Source organism: Macrobrachium rosenbergii, chromosome 21 (genome assembly GCF_040412425.1).
Source record: "Macrobrachium rosenbergii isolate ZJJX-2024 chromosome 21, ASM4041242v1, whole genome shotgun sequence".
NCBI classification, from domain to species: Eukaryota; Metazoa; Arthropoda; class Malacostraca; order Decapoda; family Palaemonidae; genus Macrobrachium; species Macrobrachium rosenbergii.
Window position 1 is genome coordinate 31,549,463 of NC_089761.1, and position 23,681 is coordinate 31,573,143.

The 23,681-nt window shown below is 37.7% G+C and overlaps 1 protein-coding gene across 6 annotated transcripts in view; it reads right to left on the bottom strand.

Annotated features, from left to right (window-relative positions):
- Positions 1–537: 537 nt before the first annotated feature.
- Positions 538–23,681, bottom strand: part of cdi (center divider) — a 255,934-nt gene continuing 232,790 nt past the window's right edge. For all 6 annotated transcript variants that reach the window (XM_067123344.1, XM_067123341.1, XM_067123343.1 and 3 more), the window contains 8 exons: positions 11,992–12,113; positions 7,314–7,362; positions 5,326–5,475; positions 4,980–5,074; positions 3,790–3,915; positions 3,450–3,576; positions 2,228–2,336; positions 538–2,064 (listed from right to left, as the gene is read on the bottom strand). In XM_067123344.1, the coding sequence (XP_066979445.1) occupies positions 683–2,064; positions 2,228–2,336; positions 3,450–3,576; positions 3,790–3,915; positions 4,980–5,074; positions 5,326–5,475; positions 7,314–7,362; positions 11,992–12,113 (2,160 nt within the window). In that variant the 3' untranslated portion in view covers positions 538–682. The remainder of the gene's footprint in view (positions 2,065–2,227; positions 2,337–3,449; positions 3,577–3,789; positions 3,916–4,979; positions 5,075–5,325; positions 5,476–7,313; positions 7,363–11,991; positions 12,114–23,681) is intronic.

The window sequence follows — 23,681 nt, forward strand, 5'->3', positions numbered from 1 at the left end:
TCTAGTCCAAACACACTTATAAAAAGACTGATTAACTGTTAAACACAAAATTTTTCCCTTTACACTATGCTATTAATAGATAGTACAGTACTACAGACGTTTTACCTAACAGCTCCAACTTTATCACAGTATTACTCACTTATTGGAATCACTTTACAGATGCTTATACCAAAATTTTTATTGTACAGGAAGAAAGTTGTTCACCCTTTGTGGTATCTCATTGGTTTATTGTCATAAAAGGGCTTGTACACAAGTTTTGGTTTCCTTGATAAACTTTATATTGATGGCACGCCTTATAATTTTTAACTGGTTTTCTGCATACAGAATTTCATGCCTCTATGATAGAGAACATCATTTGGTTTGAAACAATTTCTTAGTCTGGATGATGTTGCAAAAAATTGAAATATTTATTAAGCCAAGGTAGATATATTCAATTATTATCAAGCCCTTTTCATGATTACAAAGTTTTACCAGGAAGGGTGGTTACCTATAAAAAGAACAGACATATTGACTATGAGGCAGAAAGATGACCAAAAATGAAGTTTGTTTTTATTTGACATATCATCTAAGACAAGAAATAAAAATGTTAGTTCATATCACAAAACACTTCATCTTGTGACTAGGAAGAAGAAAATAACATTTTACATTAAATTCTTGATACATAAACAAAATAAATTTCACTTCATTTAGCTTCAAAAATATCGCGCTTTGCACGGACGGTGCCTTCTGTTATGTAAACCTTTGGTCTGTCTTTAACCCGAAAAGTGTCTCGCCGCTCAATGCGAGGACAAGTTTGACGGCAAGACTTTGAGGCTGCACATTCTTTGGTGCTACATGACTTAGTACCAGCAACAGCAGTGCTGGTGGTGTGATGCACAGGACAAGGACTGTTTGTGACACTAATTAAGCGGTGGCCACTATGGAGAGCACTAAACTTGTGGGTTAAAAGTGGCACAAGGCAACCTGGACGCCTTACACGGGACGACATGCGTCGCGGTCCATCTGATCTTGAGCTAGATCCATTATTTCTCTCAAAGAATTCCACAATCTGACGAATATCAGTGTCCACTTCATGGTCAGACAAACGACTAACAGGCACCACATCCTCACTCTCACAAAAGGAAGAGAGGTCGCAAGAGTGCTGCGGGTCATGGCAGCAACCGAGACTAGATAAATCTTCTGAGCTATCTGTGACAACAGATGAGGATCGCTGTACTACACAGTGATGATTCACTTCTTCATCTTCTGTGGATATGAGTGAAGCAGTACTTAGTTCTGAGTAAGAGAGGCATAATTCAGGTGTCCCCACACGTTCTACGTCCCCAACACTAAAGAATCCACTTTCCCCCGATCCCCGACGACGTACTGGATTACTCAAGTGATTATTTTGTAATACTGTACATGTACTTCCTGCTTCACCACCACTTCCCAAATCTGAGCGAGGGCTGCTGCTTGAGTGTCCATCTTCATCAATATTACCAGATGTCCGGCACATCTCATGATGCCAAAGAGAAGAGCCTACTGCTACACACATGACTCTACATTTACAATAACTTTCATCTTTCTCACAAACCTTTGACACCTTACCACTCTGAACACAGAGGCACTGTTTTCTATTATTGCTCACTTGTGATGAGAACTGTTGTTCTTGGTGGCACTGGCAATGAGTATGAGGTGTAGCATGAGGGCATAAACAAGAATCTGAAGTGTGGAGGTGTTTGCTGCTCCCAAGACTGGCTGAGTGTTCCCTAACTGAATGTGCCATAAGACTAGTAGGAGAATCAGGTAGGGAATGGCAGTAGCGGCCGCCCTCTTGTAGGGCTAATTGTGACCGTGCTGGTAGCTTCAACTGTGCAAATGGATTAACTGTACCAGTTGAAGGCTGGAAGTAAGGATCAGCTGCACTCATTTTCTCTACAATTTCTTGTGGGGTAACAGCTGTGGAACCTGCAATTGTAGCCACTGCATGTCCACCTCCTGGGATGCCAGGAACACACCCCGTTTCTAGCAACTGGTTCCGTAATACCAAAAACGTGTCATCTGACTGGGACCGGCGATGACACACTGGAAAAATAATACAAGTTACGGTGAAAAGTTCTCCAATAGTCAACAAAAAATCTTAAAATATTTATATAAACAGAGATAGAAATTCTTGAACAAAATCTGGGGAATTCATAGCTTTAAGTTTTCAAAAAATGGGAAATTTTTTCATGGGAAATTATGTTACCTTTGACTTTCCTTGGTGCATGTCTTGCTGGTGGAAGAGTGAGTTGATTTAGCAGGGTCTCCAGCTTCACTGTCAATTCTTCAAATGTAGGACGGGTCGCTGGGTCAATCTGAAAATGTGCCATAAATAATTGTAGCATTTTCAAATTAATTACATCATAATGTGAAGTGATATCCTAGACATATAAATAGCAAAAAGATAATTTACATACAATATTCTCAAGATATCCTTTACACTAACAGATGGATGGCCTAGTTAACATCTTTGAGGCTTACATTTTTCATTATAAAGTTTCTTATCCAGATCAATAAGTCACAATTCTAGACTTATAGGGATGGCAGAAAGGCTGTGTTCTTGAATGAGAAGTGAAAATTGGGGCATCTTGAAGTTAAGGAAGTTGAACAGCAAGGTGGGGATAATAATACCAGAGGAAACGCCTGCAAAGACCTTTTAATACTGCCTACACCATACTATTATTATTAATATCAATTAGTTTAACTATACCATTTTGTGAACCCATATGTCTATTGTTGAAAACAAATTACAACAAGCGATGCCAGAAAATTATTGGAGTCCTGACCCACAGGGGTAGAATTTTAAAGTGTGTTTATTGAGATCAATTTATTGCCAAACTAGCAAAAGTGCCAGCCTCACTGGGACCTGGGACCTATTTCTTAGATTATAAACCATATTTAACCAAGCTGAGATTCAGTACTCGAATAAGAGTACTTTTGAGGGGCAAAATACAACTTCTCTTTCACTGAGATGGTGGATTTGTCATCTTTCCTTTCTTGCCTACATTTTTTCCCTTAAGGCTTGGGCTAGAAAAGGAAATTTGGTCCATACCACTTGCCTTCAAGGTTTTAAGAGATTGAAGAAAGTTTTGTATTTCTAAACATTTGGACAGAAATAAAATGCACTGAATGAACAGCATCTACTCACTGCCAAGAATTCAAAGGAATGTTGCTTTTTGCCACTAGATGGACACAGATTAAGTGTTGTGAGTGGGGCAAGAAAAACTGTGAGGAATTTGCATTCGACATGAGCAGTGACCTTTGTGATTATTTTACCATCTTGCTTTCCCTAAATGGCAGGGGAATAACTTTATGCTTCTTTCAAATATCAGTTTTAACAAAACATCATTACTAACATGCATACATTAAAGCATTTCAATTAGACACAGTGTCAAAATTCATGAGATGAAAATATTATTTTGCTTTACCTGGCAGCATTGGAAAGCCATCTGAAGAAATGCAGCTGGGCAGTCTTGTTGGCACATCTGATAGAAGTCATGATAATGCACTCCAAAGTTGTGTGTTCTTGGCAGAATATCGGGGTCAGCATCACACCTAAAAAAAAAATTTTTATCAAAATTGAGGACACTACAGTAATTCTTTGTATATATATAAGTTGAAATGAGAATAGTGAAATAGTTCAAAATCTCCAACTATTTAAATCTGCTCATACTGAAAGTTACTTTGCAACCGCAGAATATTTGAGAAACAAATACGATTAATTTCCCAGAATAGCAACAATCGACAATACTGATGACAACAGCATACCTGGCAATCATTTCACACACAATTATTCCGAAACTAAAGACATCAACGCGATGGTCATACCAGTCACCCCTAATTACTTCTGGAGCCATCCAGTAAGGTGAGCCTACTTGACGCAATCGCATACATCTGAAAAGAGGCAATGTGGTGAGCCATTTTTTCTGATACAAACAACAGTTTTTAGAAAAGAATGCACGGTAACAACAAAACCTAAAATATTAAATTTGCATGAAAAAACATTAAGATGTCCATGTAAACCAACAACTGCAGGATCAGTATGGCTGATTCAACAGCTTGAACGTATTATAAAGGTATAATATTGGCTGTACTATATACTTTCCCTTGAATCGTCATAAACAAGTAATATACAACAATGAATGTGAGGGTGTTTTTTGTTATCCAGCACATTAATATTTATGAGCAAAAAACATAAACAGTATCATGTTAATCCAGGAATTTAACAGTCATGAATTCCAACAAAAAGAAAACAGTTTAGTAAAATGTCTTTCCTTATTACACACTGGTATTCACAGTCTTCAAATAATCATGTAATGGGTATGTAAAATATTTTAATATAACCTGAACATACAGTATAAGTTTTATAATATAAAATGTCAGCTGGGAAAACTAAACATTTGCATAAATCTAACTGATATACAAAGGCAAGAGTAGATTACTTCTCACCATCTCTATGCAGTAAAATGAACTGTCAAATCCAAAGTTCTCGTTCTGCATTTGACTTTTTTTTTATTTCAAATGCATACAATTTCCATTTGCAATGTACTTAAACCATAACACAATAGCTCTGTAGTTACCTAACTGGAATGCGACTCTACTCTCCAGGTTATAATTCCTCTGTCATTAGTATGCTTTAGTCCAAGTGAGTGACAAGATAAATTTTTAATAAAACAAAGATACCTTATTTTGTACTTTAAATATCTGAGTCTCTTCTACATAACACCTTACTCATCATAAGCAAATGCTTCCGTGAGGATTGTGTGTTAATACAAACACTTTCCACATGTGTTTCACATCCTAAAATGAAAATAGTCCCATGATTATACACTGATTTAATAATCAACTACTGTACAAGGGCTTTCTACCCGAATTACGTTTGAGTTCCACATATTTCAGTCACTCTCAAATAATTTACACACTTGAGAAAGTACACTAAGACATGAAAGCAACCTTACTTTTCATGGGGAATTGGAGCAGCAAGACCAAAATCAGCTATAACAGCAACCAATTTGTATTCGCCCCCCTCCAGTGTGTGTTTGATTAGAACATTCTGAAAATAAATTACAAATATACTGCAATGTAGTTGATACTACGCAAGGTACGTTTATTCATAATTCAAAGTTACCAAAAAAGTACAATAAAAACAGTATCTTTAAACATAAGGGTAAATAGCACAGCGCTGCCTTGCCTGAATGTAAATTAAATGCTGTTAGATGTGAGGACACTGCTTTCATGATTAGAACACTAAATATGACACTATTAAACCAGATTCAAGAACTCAAAAAGGAAGTGTTTGCCTACCTTTGATGTGAGATCTCGATGAAAGACACCCTGAGAGTGGAGGTAGGCCATACCACGGGCTACATGCAGTCCGAGAGAAACTCGTGTTGACCATGGCAAGGGGACTGCGTGGTTGCCAATCAAAGAATCTAGTGAACCACCGTTTATGTACTGAAAACAACAATATCAGTGTCAGTTGGTATTACACAAGTCTTGATCACTTGATTCAGGATGAACAGCTTGCACAGAGCATATGCTTTTGATCAAGCATATAGGATAGCCCTAACCATGAACATCCAAGATAAAAAATATTTTTTTATGAGCAACCAATTCTGTAGCTGGGTTTCCAATTATCTTTTTCATTTTTTATATGACAAACAAGACCTGTTGGCAGATTTCTGAGAAAACTATAATTAAAAACCAAACTCTACAATTGGAACCAAGTATTTTACAATACAAGACTCATACAAAACCTGTTAACATTCTATGATAACACCCACACAAAATCCTTAATTACCTTAATCTATTTAACCAATCTTTCCTACCACCTGTATAACATTCTCTTATGCGTTGCTAACGTTAATGTTCTTCCCTCTTTCACAAGCAAAATTACTAACAACATGCTTTGCTGGTCCAAAATCTGATGCGCAAAACCAAGTATAAAAAAAAAAATGAGAGAGCATAAAAAGATAATTTGGCACTAAAAGGTGTTTAAGAATAGAGAGGAATGTATAATTATTGTAGGAGATACAGTCATGCATAACCACTTTATTAATTCTTATATTACCTTCAGTTCCCTGTTATTTTTATTTTGGTCAAGCTAAAAATAACAGAAAACTAAAGGTTACATAAAAATGAATAAAGCGATTAAAAAGTCTAGTGACGCAACCTATAAACATAACTGTATAATCTTGTGTCCAACTAGATCAAATCAACCTTATCAATGTGGAGGATGCAATAAATTACAAACTAAAACACACGAAGGCTTGGCCACTGAGAAACAAGCCATCTGGTGATCTTCGCTTGACAAAAATAGCTCCTGCATAACGCCTACGTCATGTTTCCCGCTGAACAGCCAGGTATAGCTTGGCAGCCATCAGTATACTGGCACCACAGCTATGAGTCTTTCAGTCTTAAAATATGACACATGATGGAATACTGATTGTACATGACAACAGTAACTGTTGTCAATACAATGAAAATGTAAAATGACAGTGAAAGTATTCTCAAAGCACACAATATTTGGGACCAAGGGGTAAAACTGAAAATTTAACAATTAACTCTAAAGCATTAAAATTTTAACTATTTTACAAACTAAACACAGAACCAACTAAACTGATAACTAGTGCAATTAGCTTACTGACAAATGGCTGTGCAACCTACCACCATCTATTTATACTAAATAAAATTCTTGAATCACTGCCAAGTACTTAGTGCATTCCTCAAGTTAACTCCCCACCTCCAAATGTCTTTTGGGGTGGGGAAGGTAGTTATATTCTCCACACATACTTGACATATCAAAACAAACATATAAAAGACTGGCATTTATGACAGGACAACATCAACACTACAAAAACTTTCATCCTCTAAAACAATCAATAGTCTGTTAAGGGTAATTAGCACAACAAAAATAGACGCAGCAAGTTTTGTGGCATTGTAGAAACGGTATTGCATTAAAAAAATGCTAACAAGGTTGATCAACTTGGTGTACCAATTGTTTAAAAATAATCTGAAATATATGGATACACTAATCGACCTCAGATTATTCTAATCTCAAATGCACATGAAAACCAATAATTAAGTCAAATCTAACACAATTATGGAAATTGCACAGTAAACTTCTGTTCATTATAAGTCCAGTGATCAAACACAAAATATGGGAAGTACACAAGCAACATAATGAAAGCTTTGAATGACCACAGCACCGTACATGAAACCGGTGCTGCAAAGATGTAGTAACATCACCAAGTAATATAACTTAACCTCATCTTGCATAGAGGCGAACTTACCTCTGTTAATGCATGAACCTGGCCTTCATTGACACACACACCATAGTAGCTGTAAAAAACGTAAAGCTATCATTAATAAACTGTACTAAAGCTAATAAATAAATTATATATATACATTATATATATATATATATATATATATATATATAATATATATATATATATATATATATATATATATATATATATATATATATTAGCTGCATGCATACCCCTAATCAATTATATTAACACATTGCCAAACCCATACAGCTTTGGAAAGTACAGGAAACCTTCAATAACCCGACCTGTATAACAACACCAAAACACAAATGAATAAAAATATTTCCTGATCAGCTCATTAGATTCTCTTTTCTTTTTACCGAGAGGACTGGAGACAATAAATAAAGCTTAATTTGCATAAAAAGGCTGTAATGGGTGCGAGGGGGGACATTTAAACATCCTATTTCCTTTCTGAAGAAACAAACCTCATCCAGAAGTCACATAAGGCAGAAATTTGTCCCGGCATTGCTTCTCAGACCTTGACCAAATTTAAATAATTGCGAAGTAATTTACACAAATTATGCAATTCTTTGTCTTGGAGCTCGTACAGGGAAAAAGGTGTTTTGTGTGTGTGTGTGTGTGTGTGTGTGTGTGTGTGAGAACCACCTCACCATATCCTCTGCCGGTTAGAATATTAAGGATGTCATATTTTTAGGTTCTGTATCGAGCCTATCCTTTCCTGTCAATTATTTTCACTCTAATTTACAACCGCAAGAGTGTGCATATTTTATGGCATATTTACTTCATAGCCTCAACTTGAGACAGGTAAACTTTATGTACTGTTAACTTTTAAAATTGCCTTAAATGTGAAGCTAACGCTGAAATGCAACAAGATTTTGCCACTGAGAAACTTATTTCTGACTAGATGTGCATATTTCACGTTTCGGTACCAAACAACAATTCAGTGAACAGAAAACACTAAATGATACTAAACTTCTTAGCTGCATTTGATTCAAGTCGAGTAATGACCGTGTTAAAGACTATCAAATTCTTCTCTAAATATTCAAAAAATTGGACACAAAAATATTAAAAACTCATAAGATTAATTGCTACCTCAATAGTCTTAATACTTAAAAATAAAGTTTGATAGTTTTTAAAATATTAAATTAAATATGAATACTATGAAATCTATTCTAGGAAAAGTGAAGCCTCAATTGCATGAGAGAGAGAGAGAGAGAGAGAGAGAGAGAGAGAGAGAGAGAGAGAGAGAGAGAGAGAGAGAGAGACCCTGCCTTCCACTGCTCTAAACTTCACAGATGACTTAGTGAATGCAGGAGAGAGAGAGAGAGAGCTCGCATTCCACTATCCCAAACTTCACTGATGACTTGGCGAATGCATTCGCAAAGAAACTTCTAACATTTAAAATCAAACTGAACAAGAATAGAAATTATCCTGCGAGTAGAATTAGATACTATTACTCGAGTGATCACGAATTTATCTTACGAATTCCAACGGCTTACTAAAATAATGAAGACCAGCCAATCACGAAGCCCAGATTTGAGAATGCCCAGCAAGGGAGGAAATACTTGCATTCCACTTTGAAATGCTAACAGGAAAAGGAAGAGGTGGGTTGGTTACTTGTATCAAGATGGCGATAAGTAAAACCATGAGGGTGTAAGGGAGGAATACAAAGAAGTGTTTCATTTATTCTTCATAAAACTGAGTTAGAACTAGACTCACAACCCACACTCTATAACTATAATTATTATTATATTATTCAGAAGATGAACCCTATTCATATGGAACAAGCCCACCACAGGGGCCACTGACTTGAAATTCAAAGTTCCAAAGAATACGGTCTTCCTTTGCACGAAGTAATAGAAATACGGAAAGGAAAGATGTTACATAAAAATACGGCTCCACCTCGTCGGGCGGAAATGCGATACTAAAATGACTAACTCGATTTCCCCATTACAAATTCTGAAGGAATTTCTCGATAAGAACAATAAGGCGGGCCAGAGATATACGAAAATTCCTGTCTGTATAAATATGTCTCTGTATAGATAGTCTATTTTACTTAACATTCCACAGATTATGAAGTAATGGAGTTAACGTTAGACTGTTACTGAACTCATGAAATCATGTTCCTGAACTCATGAAATCATGTTAACGAACTCATGAAATCATGTTAATGAGCTCGAGAGATCATGTTAATGAACTCATGAAATCATGTTCCTGAACTCATGAAATCATGTTAACGAACTCATGAAATCATGTTAATGAGCTCAGGAGATCATGTTAATGATCTCATGAAATCACGTTCCTGAGCTCATGAAATCATGTTCCTGAACTCATGAAATCACGTTCCTGAACTCATGAAATCACGTTCCTGAACTCATGAAATCAAGTTCCTGAACTCATGAAATCACTGCTACGATCTTATGTCAAGAAGTGATTTTCCTGCCGTAAATAAATACTTTCAAACACTGAACATTGCATAAGAAGTAAAGAAAACAAGACCATGAGATGATTTTGCTAAGCTAGAGTTTGTACTCGTGACGGGTCCCTGAAGATGACAACAGGAACTAAGGTGCCCATACAATTACCCATAGGCAAGTGTCGCCAAATTTCTCACGTGTTCCTTACAATACGCATTGCTGTTGACTTCTAATCTTAGAATAATACATTAATTGATGTAAAAGAGATTAATTATTTAGATATTCAACTAGTTTTACACCAAAGCACATGGAATTTTTTCTCCCCCCACGACTAAAACCATCGTGAGGTCTGCACTGAAATCTCGAAATAGATTACTTGAGACTATAAGATCACACTTCACAAGAAGGATGAGAGGGGGGCGGAGGGAGAGGATTTGTGAAGGGAGGAAGGGGGAATTTTCAAGAGGTCACTCGATGAAACAAAAGAGAATGTTCGAGGAGGGGGAGGGGTTGGGTGAGCAATTCTTTGAGGCAACACTCGAAAAATCAAAAGAGGGTGGGGTGTAATGTCATCATATGAGATGGGGTTATAGAGGCTGCATGTTATAAAAGAAATCAACTTATGATGAGGGTTCAATTGACAATTCGTAAGGGGTGACCAAAAGGGGGCTATATGTCCGTCTACAGACCTTGAGTGTCCCAGATTTCATAAGCCCCTTAAAAATAACCTGGTCATAAAGTAATAACAAATTCGTAATAAACAGCTGGATGTGCTTTGCATTTACAGAAATTCGTAATCAACAGCTGGTTGTGCTTTGCATTTGCAGAAATTCGTCATCAACAGCTGGTTGTGCTTTGCATTTGCAGAAATTCGTAATCAACAGCTGGATGTTTTGCATTTGCAGAAATTCGTAATCAACAGCTGGATGTGCTTTGCATTTGCAGAAATTCGTAATCAACAGCTGGTTGTGCTTTGCATTTGCAGAAATTCGTAATCAACAGCTGGTTGTGCTTTGCATTTGCAGAAATTCGTCATCAACAGCTGGTTGTGCTTTGCATTTGCAGAAATTCGTAATCAACAGCTGGATGTGCTTTGCATTTGCAGAAATTCGTAATCAACAGCTGGTTGTGCTTTGCATTTGCAGAAATTCGTAATCAACAGCTGGTTGTGCTTTGCATTTGCAGCATCGAGAAACAATGACGATATTTCAGAAAATAACCACCTGTTGATAACAGTACAACCCGACGCATGAAACAGGGAAATATCTGAAATATACTATAACGTAAAACAAAATAAAAATGACCGCCTACCCCCCAAAATGAATGAACTGGTACGCGCACAAGGAAGCTAAGGGTATGGCTGGGCTGGGCTGGGCCGCCTGAGAAAACATGCCCACGTTATATTGCTGCCACGTGCAATACCCCAAACAACCCCTTTGTAACTTCCTTTAGGGCCATTCAATAGGACCCTTCCCACGACGCCCGAAGTGTTTTGTTTGCACAACAGTTGAACTGACTCTCTCCACTCAAGCAGTCCTCTTGACAGGTCGGGACTGCGAATGACTGGCTGAATCCAAGATGATAAAAGATGGATTGATTTAGAGAGAGAGAGAGAGAGAGAGAGAGAGAGAGAGAGAGAGAGAGAGAGAGAATGGACTTCTGCAAAATTAACTGAAATCTTTTGAAAATTAGTTAATTTACTAAGAGGGACAAGTATTTTTAATGAGAGAAGGAGAATGTCACAGTGATTTTCTGTGACAAATAAAACTTGGAAAAAATTACTTTCAATTAAAAAGGAATTGTCTTCCATTTTAATAGCAAAATGCTAATGCTAATGTAAAGGCTGACTTCGATAACAGCTAAAATGAATATCATTTAAGAAAAAGGGTCAAACTCCGTTTTTCAAGGCAGAAAATACTACCATATTAATATAACGAAAGTATGCTTGTTATTTAAAAAAAAAAAACACTTATCTATTTTTAAAAAGTCTCCCATTTCATTCCAAGAGAAATAACTAATTAACCGTCAGTTTAAAAAAAGGGACCATCATTCATCCCGGTAGCAAAAAGATAACTGTTAATTAGAAAAGAAAAAACTGGGAGAGAGAGAGAGAGAGAGAGAGAGAGAGAGAGAGAGAGAGAGAGAGAGAGAGAGAGAGAGAGAGAGAGGGCGGAGGTACGCAAGCGATCCCACCGCGGGGCCCATCCCAACGAAATTAGGAGCGGGGGGAAAACGAAGCCGCCTGGGGACACACCCACCTGAGAATATTGGGATGACGCAATCGATTCATGAGTTCCACCTCCCGTAACATGTTGTGACGGTTGCTGATCAGTTTGTTCATCTTGAGCACCATCACGTCGCCTGTCACTCGATGGCGAACCTGCAATAAACACAGGATATGATGACTGTGCTGCATTTCGCTTGTTACTGTGGTGGTAATAATAATAATAATAATAATAATAATAATAATAATAATAATAATAATAATAATAATATAAAACAGGATATAATGACTGGGCTACTTCCATCTTGACATTTCACTTGTCATTGTGATAATAATAATAATAATAATAATAATAATAATAATAATAATAATAATAATAGTAGTAGTAGTAGTAGTAGTAGTAGTAGTAGTAGTAGTAGTAGTAGTAGTAGTAGTAGTAGTAGTAGTAATACTGAAAGGTCATTAATTTGTAATGTAAACTTCTGCAAAAAAAGAATATTTAAAAAAAAATAATACATCACACATAAAACAAATTATCACTATCACTATTACAACTAGTACTAATAATAAGATTCATATCCTCATTTCCTATACACATCATCATAAAATAAAAGCCCTGTAAGCATATTATTATGCATATATATATATATATATATATATATATATATATATATATATATATATATATATATATATATATATATATATATATATATATATATATATATATATATATATAATATATTTCTGCATGAGATTTTATTCCTGAAACCTGACGTACTGAATCTATCATCATATAAATTTTCCAGTACCGTCATAAGTTCTGAATTAGTGAACGAAATATAAAATATTACACTTACGAATGAAAAAATTACTGAGTCAAAAATAGAGAGAGAGAGAGAGAGAGAGAGAGAGAGAGAGAGAGAGAGAGAGAGAGAGAGAGAGTACCGTCATAAGTTCTGAATTAGTGTAACCCAAAATATTACATTTAGATGAAACAAACTGTTGAATTAAAAGCAACGAGAGAGAGAGAGAGAGAGAGAGAGAGAGAGAGAGAGAGAGAGAGAGAGAGAGAGAGAGAGAGAATTTCAAGTACCGTCGTAAGCCCAGCATTATTGAAATCCAAAATATTACTCTTATGTAAAACAATGACTGAATCAAAAGCAGAGAGAGAGAGAGAGAGAGAGAGAGAGAGAGAGAGAGAGAGAGAGAGAGAAGGGTGTGGGAGGAGGGAGAGTTACGGAAAAGCAGGTGAGCGGAGACGCGGCCCAGTGACCACCGAAATTCGTATTTGAAGTTTCCCTTCCCACAAGAGAACGGACGGACGGTCGTTAACTATCTTACACAAACATACACATAGTTATGCGCATGCGCGTCACTCTTCGAGATGTTTGATTTGCCTTTGTTATACCTCTTGTTACGATAAGGACAACGGAGGATTCTTCTTCTTCTTTGTTTCTTTCGCGACGACACGTACAGCCTACACGAAAACATTCACAGTTGAGTGATTTGTATAATTTGCATACCCTGACACACAATGCTGATCCTTATAATACCCCCTGGGTATTATGAAGACCGCGGAAGTTCTCTTGACCACGGCGGAAAGGCCTATAGGTTATTGATCTGATAGAATGAGCCACAAAAGCAACGGCCGCCTGAGATAAGGGTCACTATTGTCTCCTAATTCATAAAGGTAGGTACTGAGATCAATAGTCTTTAATATATATATATATATATATATATATATATATATATATATATATATATATATATATAATATATATATATATATATATATATATATATATATATATATATATATATATATATATATATATATATATATATATATATGCATATATGTATGTGTGTGTGTGTGTGTGAGAAGCAAGCTTCGCCTTGACATAGCCGAATAAAAATAAGAAAAGAAAGAAAATACACATACTGTATATCTCGTAGGCCTACGCAAAGCATAGCGTTTAAGCCTGAGAGGAACTTTCCTTAACTTATCTCTCCCTACGGGCGTAATGCCCTAACAATATCCTCATTCGATGATAACAAGAGCCTCCCAGATAGTGCCTAAACCCAACCGTATGCCAAGAATATACAATTTATTGTTACAGTCGAATGTTCGTTATGTATACAAACACATATGTATGTATGTATGTGTCCACACAAACAAATCTGTAACCAATAACTTTTGTATTCATAGTATACGTGTGTGTGTGTGCATACTGACCAGACTAGTGGTTCCTGAAACAACAGTAGGAGAATTTGGGTGAAACAACAGGAGGGGAATCTGGGTGAAACAGAAGAAGAATTTGGGTGAAACGGCAGGAGAATTTGGGAGGGAATCTGGGTGAAACAACAGAAGGAAATTCTGGGTGAAACAACAGAAGGAAAATCTGGGTGAAACAACAGGGGGGGGGGAGAATTTGGGTGGACAGGGTCAGGTGGTGAGGAGGCATTTATGCAACCTCGCAAAATATGCATCTCGTCCTAATTTAATCTCTCTCTCTCTCTCTCTCTCTCTCTCTCTCTCTCTCTCTCTCTCTCTCTCTCTCTCTCTCTCAAGAAAAGCAAGCATGTTAACCCCAAAACCCCCCACAGCGTTGTTGGACCTCCTGAATGAACAACACCTTTGACTACAGAGAGACAAGAAGTTGTTGTGACCACTTGTAAGGTTCTGTTGTTTTGCAAGAGCTGCGTCTCCCTGTCTCTCTCTCCCTCTAAGCTATGAAGGACGTCCCATGACACAAGGGGGTCATCCTGAAGCAACGCTGGGGGAAAAAAATTCGGTCGCGTTCTGAGAACCTTGTACTAAGTTTTATTCAGTTGGTTCATTATCATAATTGTCGAGAAAGGAGGTCAATTTGTTCTTCTGGTTATCGAATTAAGCTGAAGATGCTTATAACGCATACTAGCCTACATCCATAATAAAGGAGCATTATAACTAAAATAAAATACTCTTCGCCGTATACATGAACCAAAAACTCAATTATATATTTAGGTCAGGTTTTCCTGCCAGTTCCTTAACAAGCATTTACACTCACAATAAACACATAACACAAACAAGAGGGTACAGTACCTTCAACTAATTAAGTCTTAAAAGACAGCTAACTCTCTTGAAGTTTAAGAATACCAACTGATTACCTTTGAATTTATACTAGCGTCAAAATGAAGTGATCAAAGGAAATGTATTGTCGAATGCAATAAACATACCAAGCTATTGCAAGATCTGATCAATCAGCTTTAACTCCAAAAATCATCGTTATGGAATGACAGAGAGCTTAGAGGTCACTCAATAAGAGCCTATTATGGGCCAGCATGATCTACATCAACATCTAACAGGAAGTTTGATTACTTGTGCATCCTTTCCACAAAAGAAGAAAGCTCTTGATTGACGCGTCCATGCATCGTGACATACAAGGCATTTCAGGTACAATGTTAGTCAACAACTGAAAAAGCTAGTCCTTGGAACGTCCTAAACAGTTTTCTTCTTTCAATGACCCAGCTGCAGTAAAGCAAGTTTGCTTGTCTTGTTATGCACCACAAACGCACAAACACAAACACACACACACACACATATATACCATTTTTTCATACCGCTCAAACACACAAACGCATTACAAATCTACAAAACCAAAAAATTGTAAATTTGGTTCACACCGATCTCAAGATTACACCTGCATCATCCCTTCTCTTGACCATACTCCAAATTTTCATAGTTTTATGAAAGATATGTTTAAAGTGCACATATAATCTTCAAATTATAAAAAAAATAATTTGTATTTACCTAAGCACTTTCTATTTAAAAAAAAACTCCCGTTTTCGTTCTAAATAATATTTACACCCATAGATCACACTTTCGCTAACCCAACCACTTTCTATGCTCAGAAACTTTTGCTTTTGTTCTGAAGAGTTATGTTTACATCTATCACCCAGTAAAATTTTTAGACATTAATCTGAACAGGTTTAAACTGTTAAAAAAGTGACTAAAAACGAGCGCATTACATGCAATAATTGCAATAACTCAGCCATGACAAATTTCTCTACAGTTGACTGGGAAAACTACTGAGTGAAAACATGGTATAATACACTTAAGACATCAACATTTCATTTCTATATACAAATATAAAATATTTCTCTAGATAGAATTATACTAAATAAAAAATACAACTCAAAAATTATTAAAATCATACGCACTTTGGCTTTCAAAGCTGAGGGCAAAATACAATAAAATGCAGATCGGAACGAAACAGAAAATCCCAAATCTTTTATTTCATTTTCGTGGATAAATCAGTGCACATTGTTTACACATTAGAGAGAGAGAGAGAGAGAGAGAGAGAGAGAGAGAGAGAGAGTTTAATTAACAATTGGTGCCTATCCGGTGAGGAATAGCATTACCCAGACCATGCCTTCCCCACTGGGGAGTTGATTAGATTTTGAACTGTTCACTGAAAGTCTAGGATACGCCAGAGAGGGTGAAATCTATGACCTATCTCGATATTGCATAATTAACCAGCATCATTGCATGGCAACCCATAAAGGCAGAGACCTCATGAACTGATTAGAGGCTGGGAGTGCAAATGACGAAGCGTGAGGAATCTCCCAGACGGGTTGTGCAACAGAATAAGATCTTCTGAATTAAAGGTCTTGAAGGTTGGAATCGAATTATGCTTTGTTGGGATTGCGTAGACATATCTCGCTTTGATTGGGTGATAACGTGGCTCCAAGGCTCTGAGTCTTAGCTATTTATTTCGGCGTGAATCTACGTGGATTCCCTAAGTCATTCCACTTGTAGTTTTCAAGATGGAGATACTACTTAGCCTATGGCACAAGATATTGATATCTCCAACAAATTGGCCAAATATCCACGCAGACTGAATGCTGCAGTTCGCTTGCACTGTCAGTATGAACCCTCCACGTCAAATTATAATCATTATTAAGCATTCAAAGCTGAAGAGGGAATTATATGACCGGGGACCTCGAAATCGTATTCTGGTCATGTTCGGGGTACTGAGAACGAACGAGGTTCTGGCGTTCTGGGACACTCAACGTTGTCTAATTCATTTTGCAATTCATCACATTCCACTTGCAAGTCCGATACTATAGGTGATAGTTAATAATGTGTAGTTCGATAATAGTTAATAATGTGCACGCTGCAATTACTCACATAATATAATAAAGAGAGCTGGATATATTGTCTAATATACAGTATACATTATTTACTTTCATGACACTCAACAGAAAGCATGAGAGAAAATGGGGATGAGAGAAAGGTACAAGTTAGAAATTGCATGTAACTCAACTCTCTCTCTCTCTCTCTCTCTCTCTCTCTCTCTCTCTCTCTCTCTCTCTCTCTCTCTCTCTCTCCTAAAACTTGGACACTATTAAGTTTTCCCTTTGCATACGCTCCCCTCAAAATGACTAAATCTCTCTCTCTCTCTCTCTCTCTCTCTCTCTCACTTACCCTCCATCTTTAGTAAAACACACACGGCCAATTCCCTTGCTTCCAATCCTGTACCCTAGGGTCACTGCCCCCTGCAAGTAACCAGGGAACCGAAGCTTAAAGCGAATGAAGCAATAAGTTGAGAGTTAGAGCAAATAATGACCTCGTAATCTCAACTTACAGTCCAAATAGTTCTTATCAGCACACTTACGCGATAACTACGTGGTCGGGAAAGTGACACATCCAGAATATATAACTAAATTTAATTTAAGTAGGTAAATTTACTTGTAAACACACGAGAAATGATGTTGCATATAATGTGCAAAGCCACACTTTTTGGACTGCTGAGAGGAGGAGGAGGAGGAGGAGGAGGAGGAGGAGGAGGAGGAGGAGGAGGAGGAGGAGGGAGGAGGAGGAGGAGGAGAGAGAGAGAGAGAGAGAGAGAGAGAGAGAGAGAGAGAGAGAGAGAATTATGATTCTGTTACAGAAAAAGCAAGATGGAAAAAGTTAGGTTACATCCTCCTCTTTTGCGGGCTGGAAATCAAAGAAGGGAAGAAATACGATGACAATTGTGGTGGTGGGGGGGGGGGGGAAGCGTTGGCGGGGCAAAGGAATCTGGGAGGGGTGGAACGGCGGGGAAGATGGATGGGGAGGGGGTGATTTTCGGTGAGGAATGGAGTACCAGGTGTGATTGCAGCAGGGAGACGGTGATGAATGATATCCTGAAGTCTTTGTTGAGAGAGAGAGAGAGAGAGAGAGAGAGAGAGAGAGAGAGAGAGAGAGAGAGAGAGAGAGACTCAAAATGATACAGCTATTCAAGATGGCAAGACGGATCACGTATCTATCCAAAGGTGTTTTGCAATGTGAGCGGGTTTCAGTCTTAATCATCAGAAAAACATAAAAAATGCACTGATTTATTAACTGCACGAAATAAAAATGGCAAAAACAAAAATAATCCATATAAGAATGAAATAATTAATTTATCCTCCATTTTTAGTTAAATTCTGAACACACGCAATTCATAAGAGATTGGCTATTAATTTGCAAAACAAATATTACTTGGCCTGGCTGGCTAGAAAAATTTGTACAGCTTCCTTCCAATGACCAATCAGTTTCGTTCTCTCTCTCTCTCTCACCCACACACACACACAGGAACTGAATATATGGCCACCATTAAAGTGAAACTTCGGGGTGCAAGATCTTTCCCCTTTACTTAGGCCCTACAGTAAAGGCAAATACCTTTCATGTGCAGCTGGACGCAATTAAGGAGAGAGGAACAAAACGAGAAAACTACCCAAGATATCCGAAAGAGCGAAAGAAGAAAAGGAAAAGAAGAAATAAGGATCGTGCCACAGGAAACAGTCCAGCGGGGGCGTGAGGTGGAAGAAGGGGGGAGGGAGGTGGGTGGGTGGGTGGGCATGAAGGAATATATTGGTAGTGTGGGTGACTGGTTTGAGGGGATCATTGAGGGACTGAGTCACGGAGCCAGTAAAATTAACTGGGCATAAACATCCGGCGGTGGCGGCGGTGCCAGCACCTGTTCTCACTTTTAATTGATGCCAAATACCCTTCAAAACTCTCTCCCTAGTGCCCCTCCTACAGACGCCCACCCGGAGATGGAGCTACAAGCCTAAGAGAAACCATTTAAAACCATTTGCTTCAGGGCACGCCGAAATACCGTACCGATAATTAACACTTCAAAAACGAAATCGCTTTTCACAATGAACACCCACCTCAGCGTGGACGCCGCGTAACGCGATTTAGTTTCAAAATGAAAACAACATGAAAGGCGTATATATACTTCAAAGGAAGGCGTGCCTGTTCGGTGTAATAACAAGTCACTGCGATTGATACCTGGGCAAACTTTGAACAATTCAGAAAGCGTTTTGCTTCTTGGATACTCTGTTACTCTTGAATATCACACAATGCTCTTGGATACCTACTCTATGGATTCTCAGTAACTTTTATATTTCCTTGGACAGTTAATCTGTTCATCTTTATTCAGGATTCCTTCAAATACGAAAGACGTGAAGAATACTACTTTTTCCCATTTGCTAAAGACGCTGTTTCTACTTTCAGTAAGACATCTAGTTCCTGATTAGACAGACCGAGTCCCACTCTCTCCAACAATCCGAAAACAGTTCAGAAAGACTGAGAAAAATGCCTACAACCATCAAGTTCCGAAACTGATAATTTTTCTGGTAAAAATAAATGGTTGGATTAACTACTCTCAAGCATACAGGTGACCACATCAGCATAACTATTATGTGAAAAAAGTTTTATTAGAGTCTTACCTTCCATCTAAATACCCAGTTCTCAATTTTCCGGCAGTTCAATGCGATGACTACCTTGAGAGCAAATATATAAATACAGAATAATAAAGGAAGTAGAACACTACCGAGGCTGAATTGCATTTAACATATAACAATGATCAGGACTCTGATCCATCTCCTACCAAGAACAGCAGACAAGAAATCCCCTGGAAGACAAATCCGGACGGAATACCTTTTTAAATCCAAACCGGTTCAATCTACACCTTTCAACTTCATGAATAATGCCTCTGTGACACCTTCTGTCATTTTCCACAGAGGCGAGGGTCGATGTTAACTGGACAAAGCATAATGGCTTGTTCACAATTCTTTGTTTGATGTAATTTTCTTTTTAGAGAAGAGTGTTGCTGTTAGATTAACGAAAACATATATATATATATATATATATATATATATATATATATATATATATATATATATATATATATATATATATATATAATATATATATATATAAATATAAAATATATATATTTATATATATATATATATATATATATATATATATATATATGGGTATAGTGTGTGTGTATGTGTATAGCGCGCGTGCGTATGTGTGTGTAGTCATTAAACACAAATAACAAGTGCAACATCCGACGCAAACTCTCAGATCAAGAGGAAAATCACCGGGGCGTGGACGTGCTAATGCTGCCTGCAAGGTTCGCGAATTCAAAACAGCTTTTCCCTTTCAAAAACACATTGCCCAAGTTGATTTCTCTCTGTTTGCATCACTGCCCTCCTACCCTTCCATCCTTCATTCTCTTCTCTCCCAACCCCTCAACCACCTTCAGAATACCTCCTCCACGGCTATTGCTACCGGTCCCGCGCATGCGCCCAGGGAAAGCGGGGACACGTGCACCGGCTCATTCATGACATTTCATCTTGAAAGTTTCTTCTCTCTCTCTCTCTCTCTCTCTCTCTCTCTCTCTCTCTCTCTCTATCGATCGGCGATGAGATCTAATATTAGCTGGATGCTTCCTCTCCAGTCGCGACGGGAATATATTAGGGAAAATATATATTTATATATTTATTCGAGAAAGTGCATATACAGGTGTCATAACCTGTTGATTGTTAATCGGTGGTTCAAAGGAGCCTCTGAAATGACTCCTGTTCTCCTCAACTGATACAAAGAAATTCTGCACGAAAATAATCAACTTGGGGTCTTTCCTCACAACTGTGTTGAAATGTCTCCTAAAAGGCATTCATCACGCGTCTATAAAAATTGGCATTACAAAGGAGAAGTAATCTAATGCAAAATCTAATTTCATTAGGGATTTGCGACATCAGTGATATATCATAAATTGATGTGGGCTAATATGAGTTATCCAAGCAAAGACCTTGGGTGGTGAAGGGTAAAATCATATTCTCCCCCATCAATTATTTTCCCCTCTCTCTCTCTCTCTCTCTCTCTTATAGATCTTGTATCCTCCACTTCGCATGTAATGGATAACTACGGCACTTTTTGCAATGTCATCTGGCCTGCAAAAGGAATCATTGGAATGAAAAAAAAAAAAAAAAGTATTACGATAACTATATCAAGACGTCGACAGAACAGTCAGCAATTAAAGAAAGTAACTTGGATCGCTATTCAGTTTCTTCTTTATTTACCATGGGAACTTTTGAACTGATGAACGCGTTCTGAATTTACTGGTCGTTCAAATAAAATATGCTTTTTTAAACCAAGGCAATTTTATAGCTCAACAGACAACTGTTTTGATGCAGCCAGTTTGACTTCGACGTTTTCGTCTGCCCGACAAAATCCATAATTTCTGGAGAGTGTATTTATATCAGTGTCCATGCGCATATCACGCTGAATGTTTACCCGAACAGCATTTTAATAACAGCTTCTCTCAAACGACCCTGAGGACGATGGGTCCACACAGCGAAAAACAGCGTGCGGCGACACTTGTGGGCTTGACAGCAAGACGCCTAAAGACGCCTGTCTGCACCCACTTTCCATTAATTTATCTCTACGTCCAAATCTAGGGAGTTAAAAACCGAAGGATTACCTGGGTGAATTAATGTTCTCCTCTTACGAATTCCGTTATCTACATCTCCTAAAGAAGAGACAATGGAATAAAATCTGAGACATACAAGTAAAAAAAAAAAGTAAAAGATGTATTTATCCATTTATTGTCTATTAAACTCTAGAGAAACGTGGGAATAACCGACACCAACTGTAATTGCAGCTAATGCAAAAAATCCCGACAAATTTAGAAAGCGAGATGCAGAGGAATGCAATTCGAGCAGACACAATAATAAAAGGAAAGTCAACATGATACACAGAATATTAAACCAAAAGGCGGTTACTGAGGCGAGACAAAGGACCGCGTTAGAGAGTAATACCAATATAAGGCGAGGGATACCAGCAATTTAACTCGTACGCTGAGGAATCCATACGAAAGATGAGAGAGACAGAGAGACAGGCAACGAGAATCGAGGAATTTCAGAAAGTGGCCATTAAGCAATACTTCAAAGACTTCACGTATGGAAGGAACGAAGGGGACACGACTTGGCTAAAAACGGGGTCAGTAATATTATTACTTATTAGGACCTGGCTGAGCAATACCTGTGCAAACAAAGGCTTACAAGGTGAACCGAACTTCACGTGAGTGAATCCTGACACAAGCAGACTTACCCCTGAAAAGGCATATTATGTAAATGTGTGTGTGTGCAACACCGTATGCATGCTGCCAAATCAACAGGCACTGGAAAAACCTGTGGATATATAAGAATACAATACACACACCATTTTCCTATTATCCTCGACGGAGTCTTCCTACGCTTAACATAAAGACTTCACGCCTACAGATACATCTAGCTACAAGGATGAACAGCAATATATTCATACAGGCGAACGGCAACCAGAGCAAAAATACACACAGTTTCCAAAGAGTACAGGGATCAAACGTGAACCAAATGGCACATAATGCAAAAAATTACAGATATTTATATCGAAAGGATATGTAACAATTAGACGTAATTAATCGATACCTAAGAAGTCTTTCACCCTCTCCTCTTCGTGGCGAACCTGAAAATTTGATATCACGTGAAAGTTCTGATTCTTCTCTGTACAATATATATATACACACACACACACACACACACACACACATATATATATATATATATATATTATATGTGTGTGTGTGTGTGTGTGTGTGTGTGTGTGAGAGAGAGAGAGAGAGAGAGAGAGAGAGAGAGAGAGAGAGAGAGAGAGAGAGAGAGACTTCAGCAAACACTGAAGCACTATCACGGCTCGTAAGCACCCGAAATCCGACCAAAGCCAGAAAGTTGTTTTCTTTTTTCTCTCTCTCTCCCTCCATATGCATTCTGCGAATGATTCACACACATACACACAACCACCTCTCATGTCCCTGCGTCCATTCTCCATTTCCTGAAGTGTTGCAACATGGTGACTTTGCCGGGATGCAGTTGAATCATGCCTCGGAATGTCTTAGGGCACCAAAAAGAGAAGAACAAGAACAAGAAATAGGCAAAGAAGCCAGACCAAAGGGTGCCAAAAATTCCCCAGCTCAGCGCCATACTTGCATGATTCTCTTTTTTTTTTTTGCCACCGCAATCACGCTTGGCAACCAGATTCTATACTCTCCTTCCAAAAATGTCTGTGCTTCTTTTGTTTCCTTGTTTCTCTGCAGATGGAACTAACAGGCCTATTTAAAATCTATAAATGCGACTCCCTAGTTTCTCAGCAACTGGAAGAATCGTTTAAAATTTTTAATTGTGTCTTCATACATTTTTATGTCTGGGCATACTTGATATGGTCGATACTAGAAATTCTTATACAAACTAAAAAAAAAAAAAAGGTGAAAAATGAAAGAGGTCAACTTCCTATATATAAGTCCATCTTGCTAATTCCCAAAGAATTTATAAAAAACAGAATATCATACATATATGCATTCAAACATACACATTCAATAT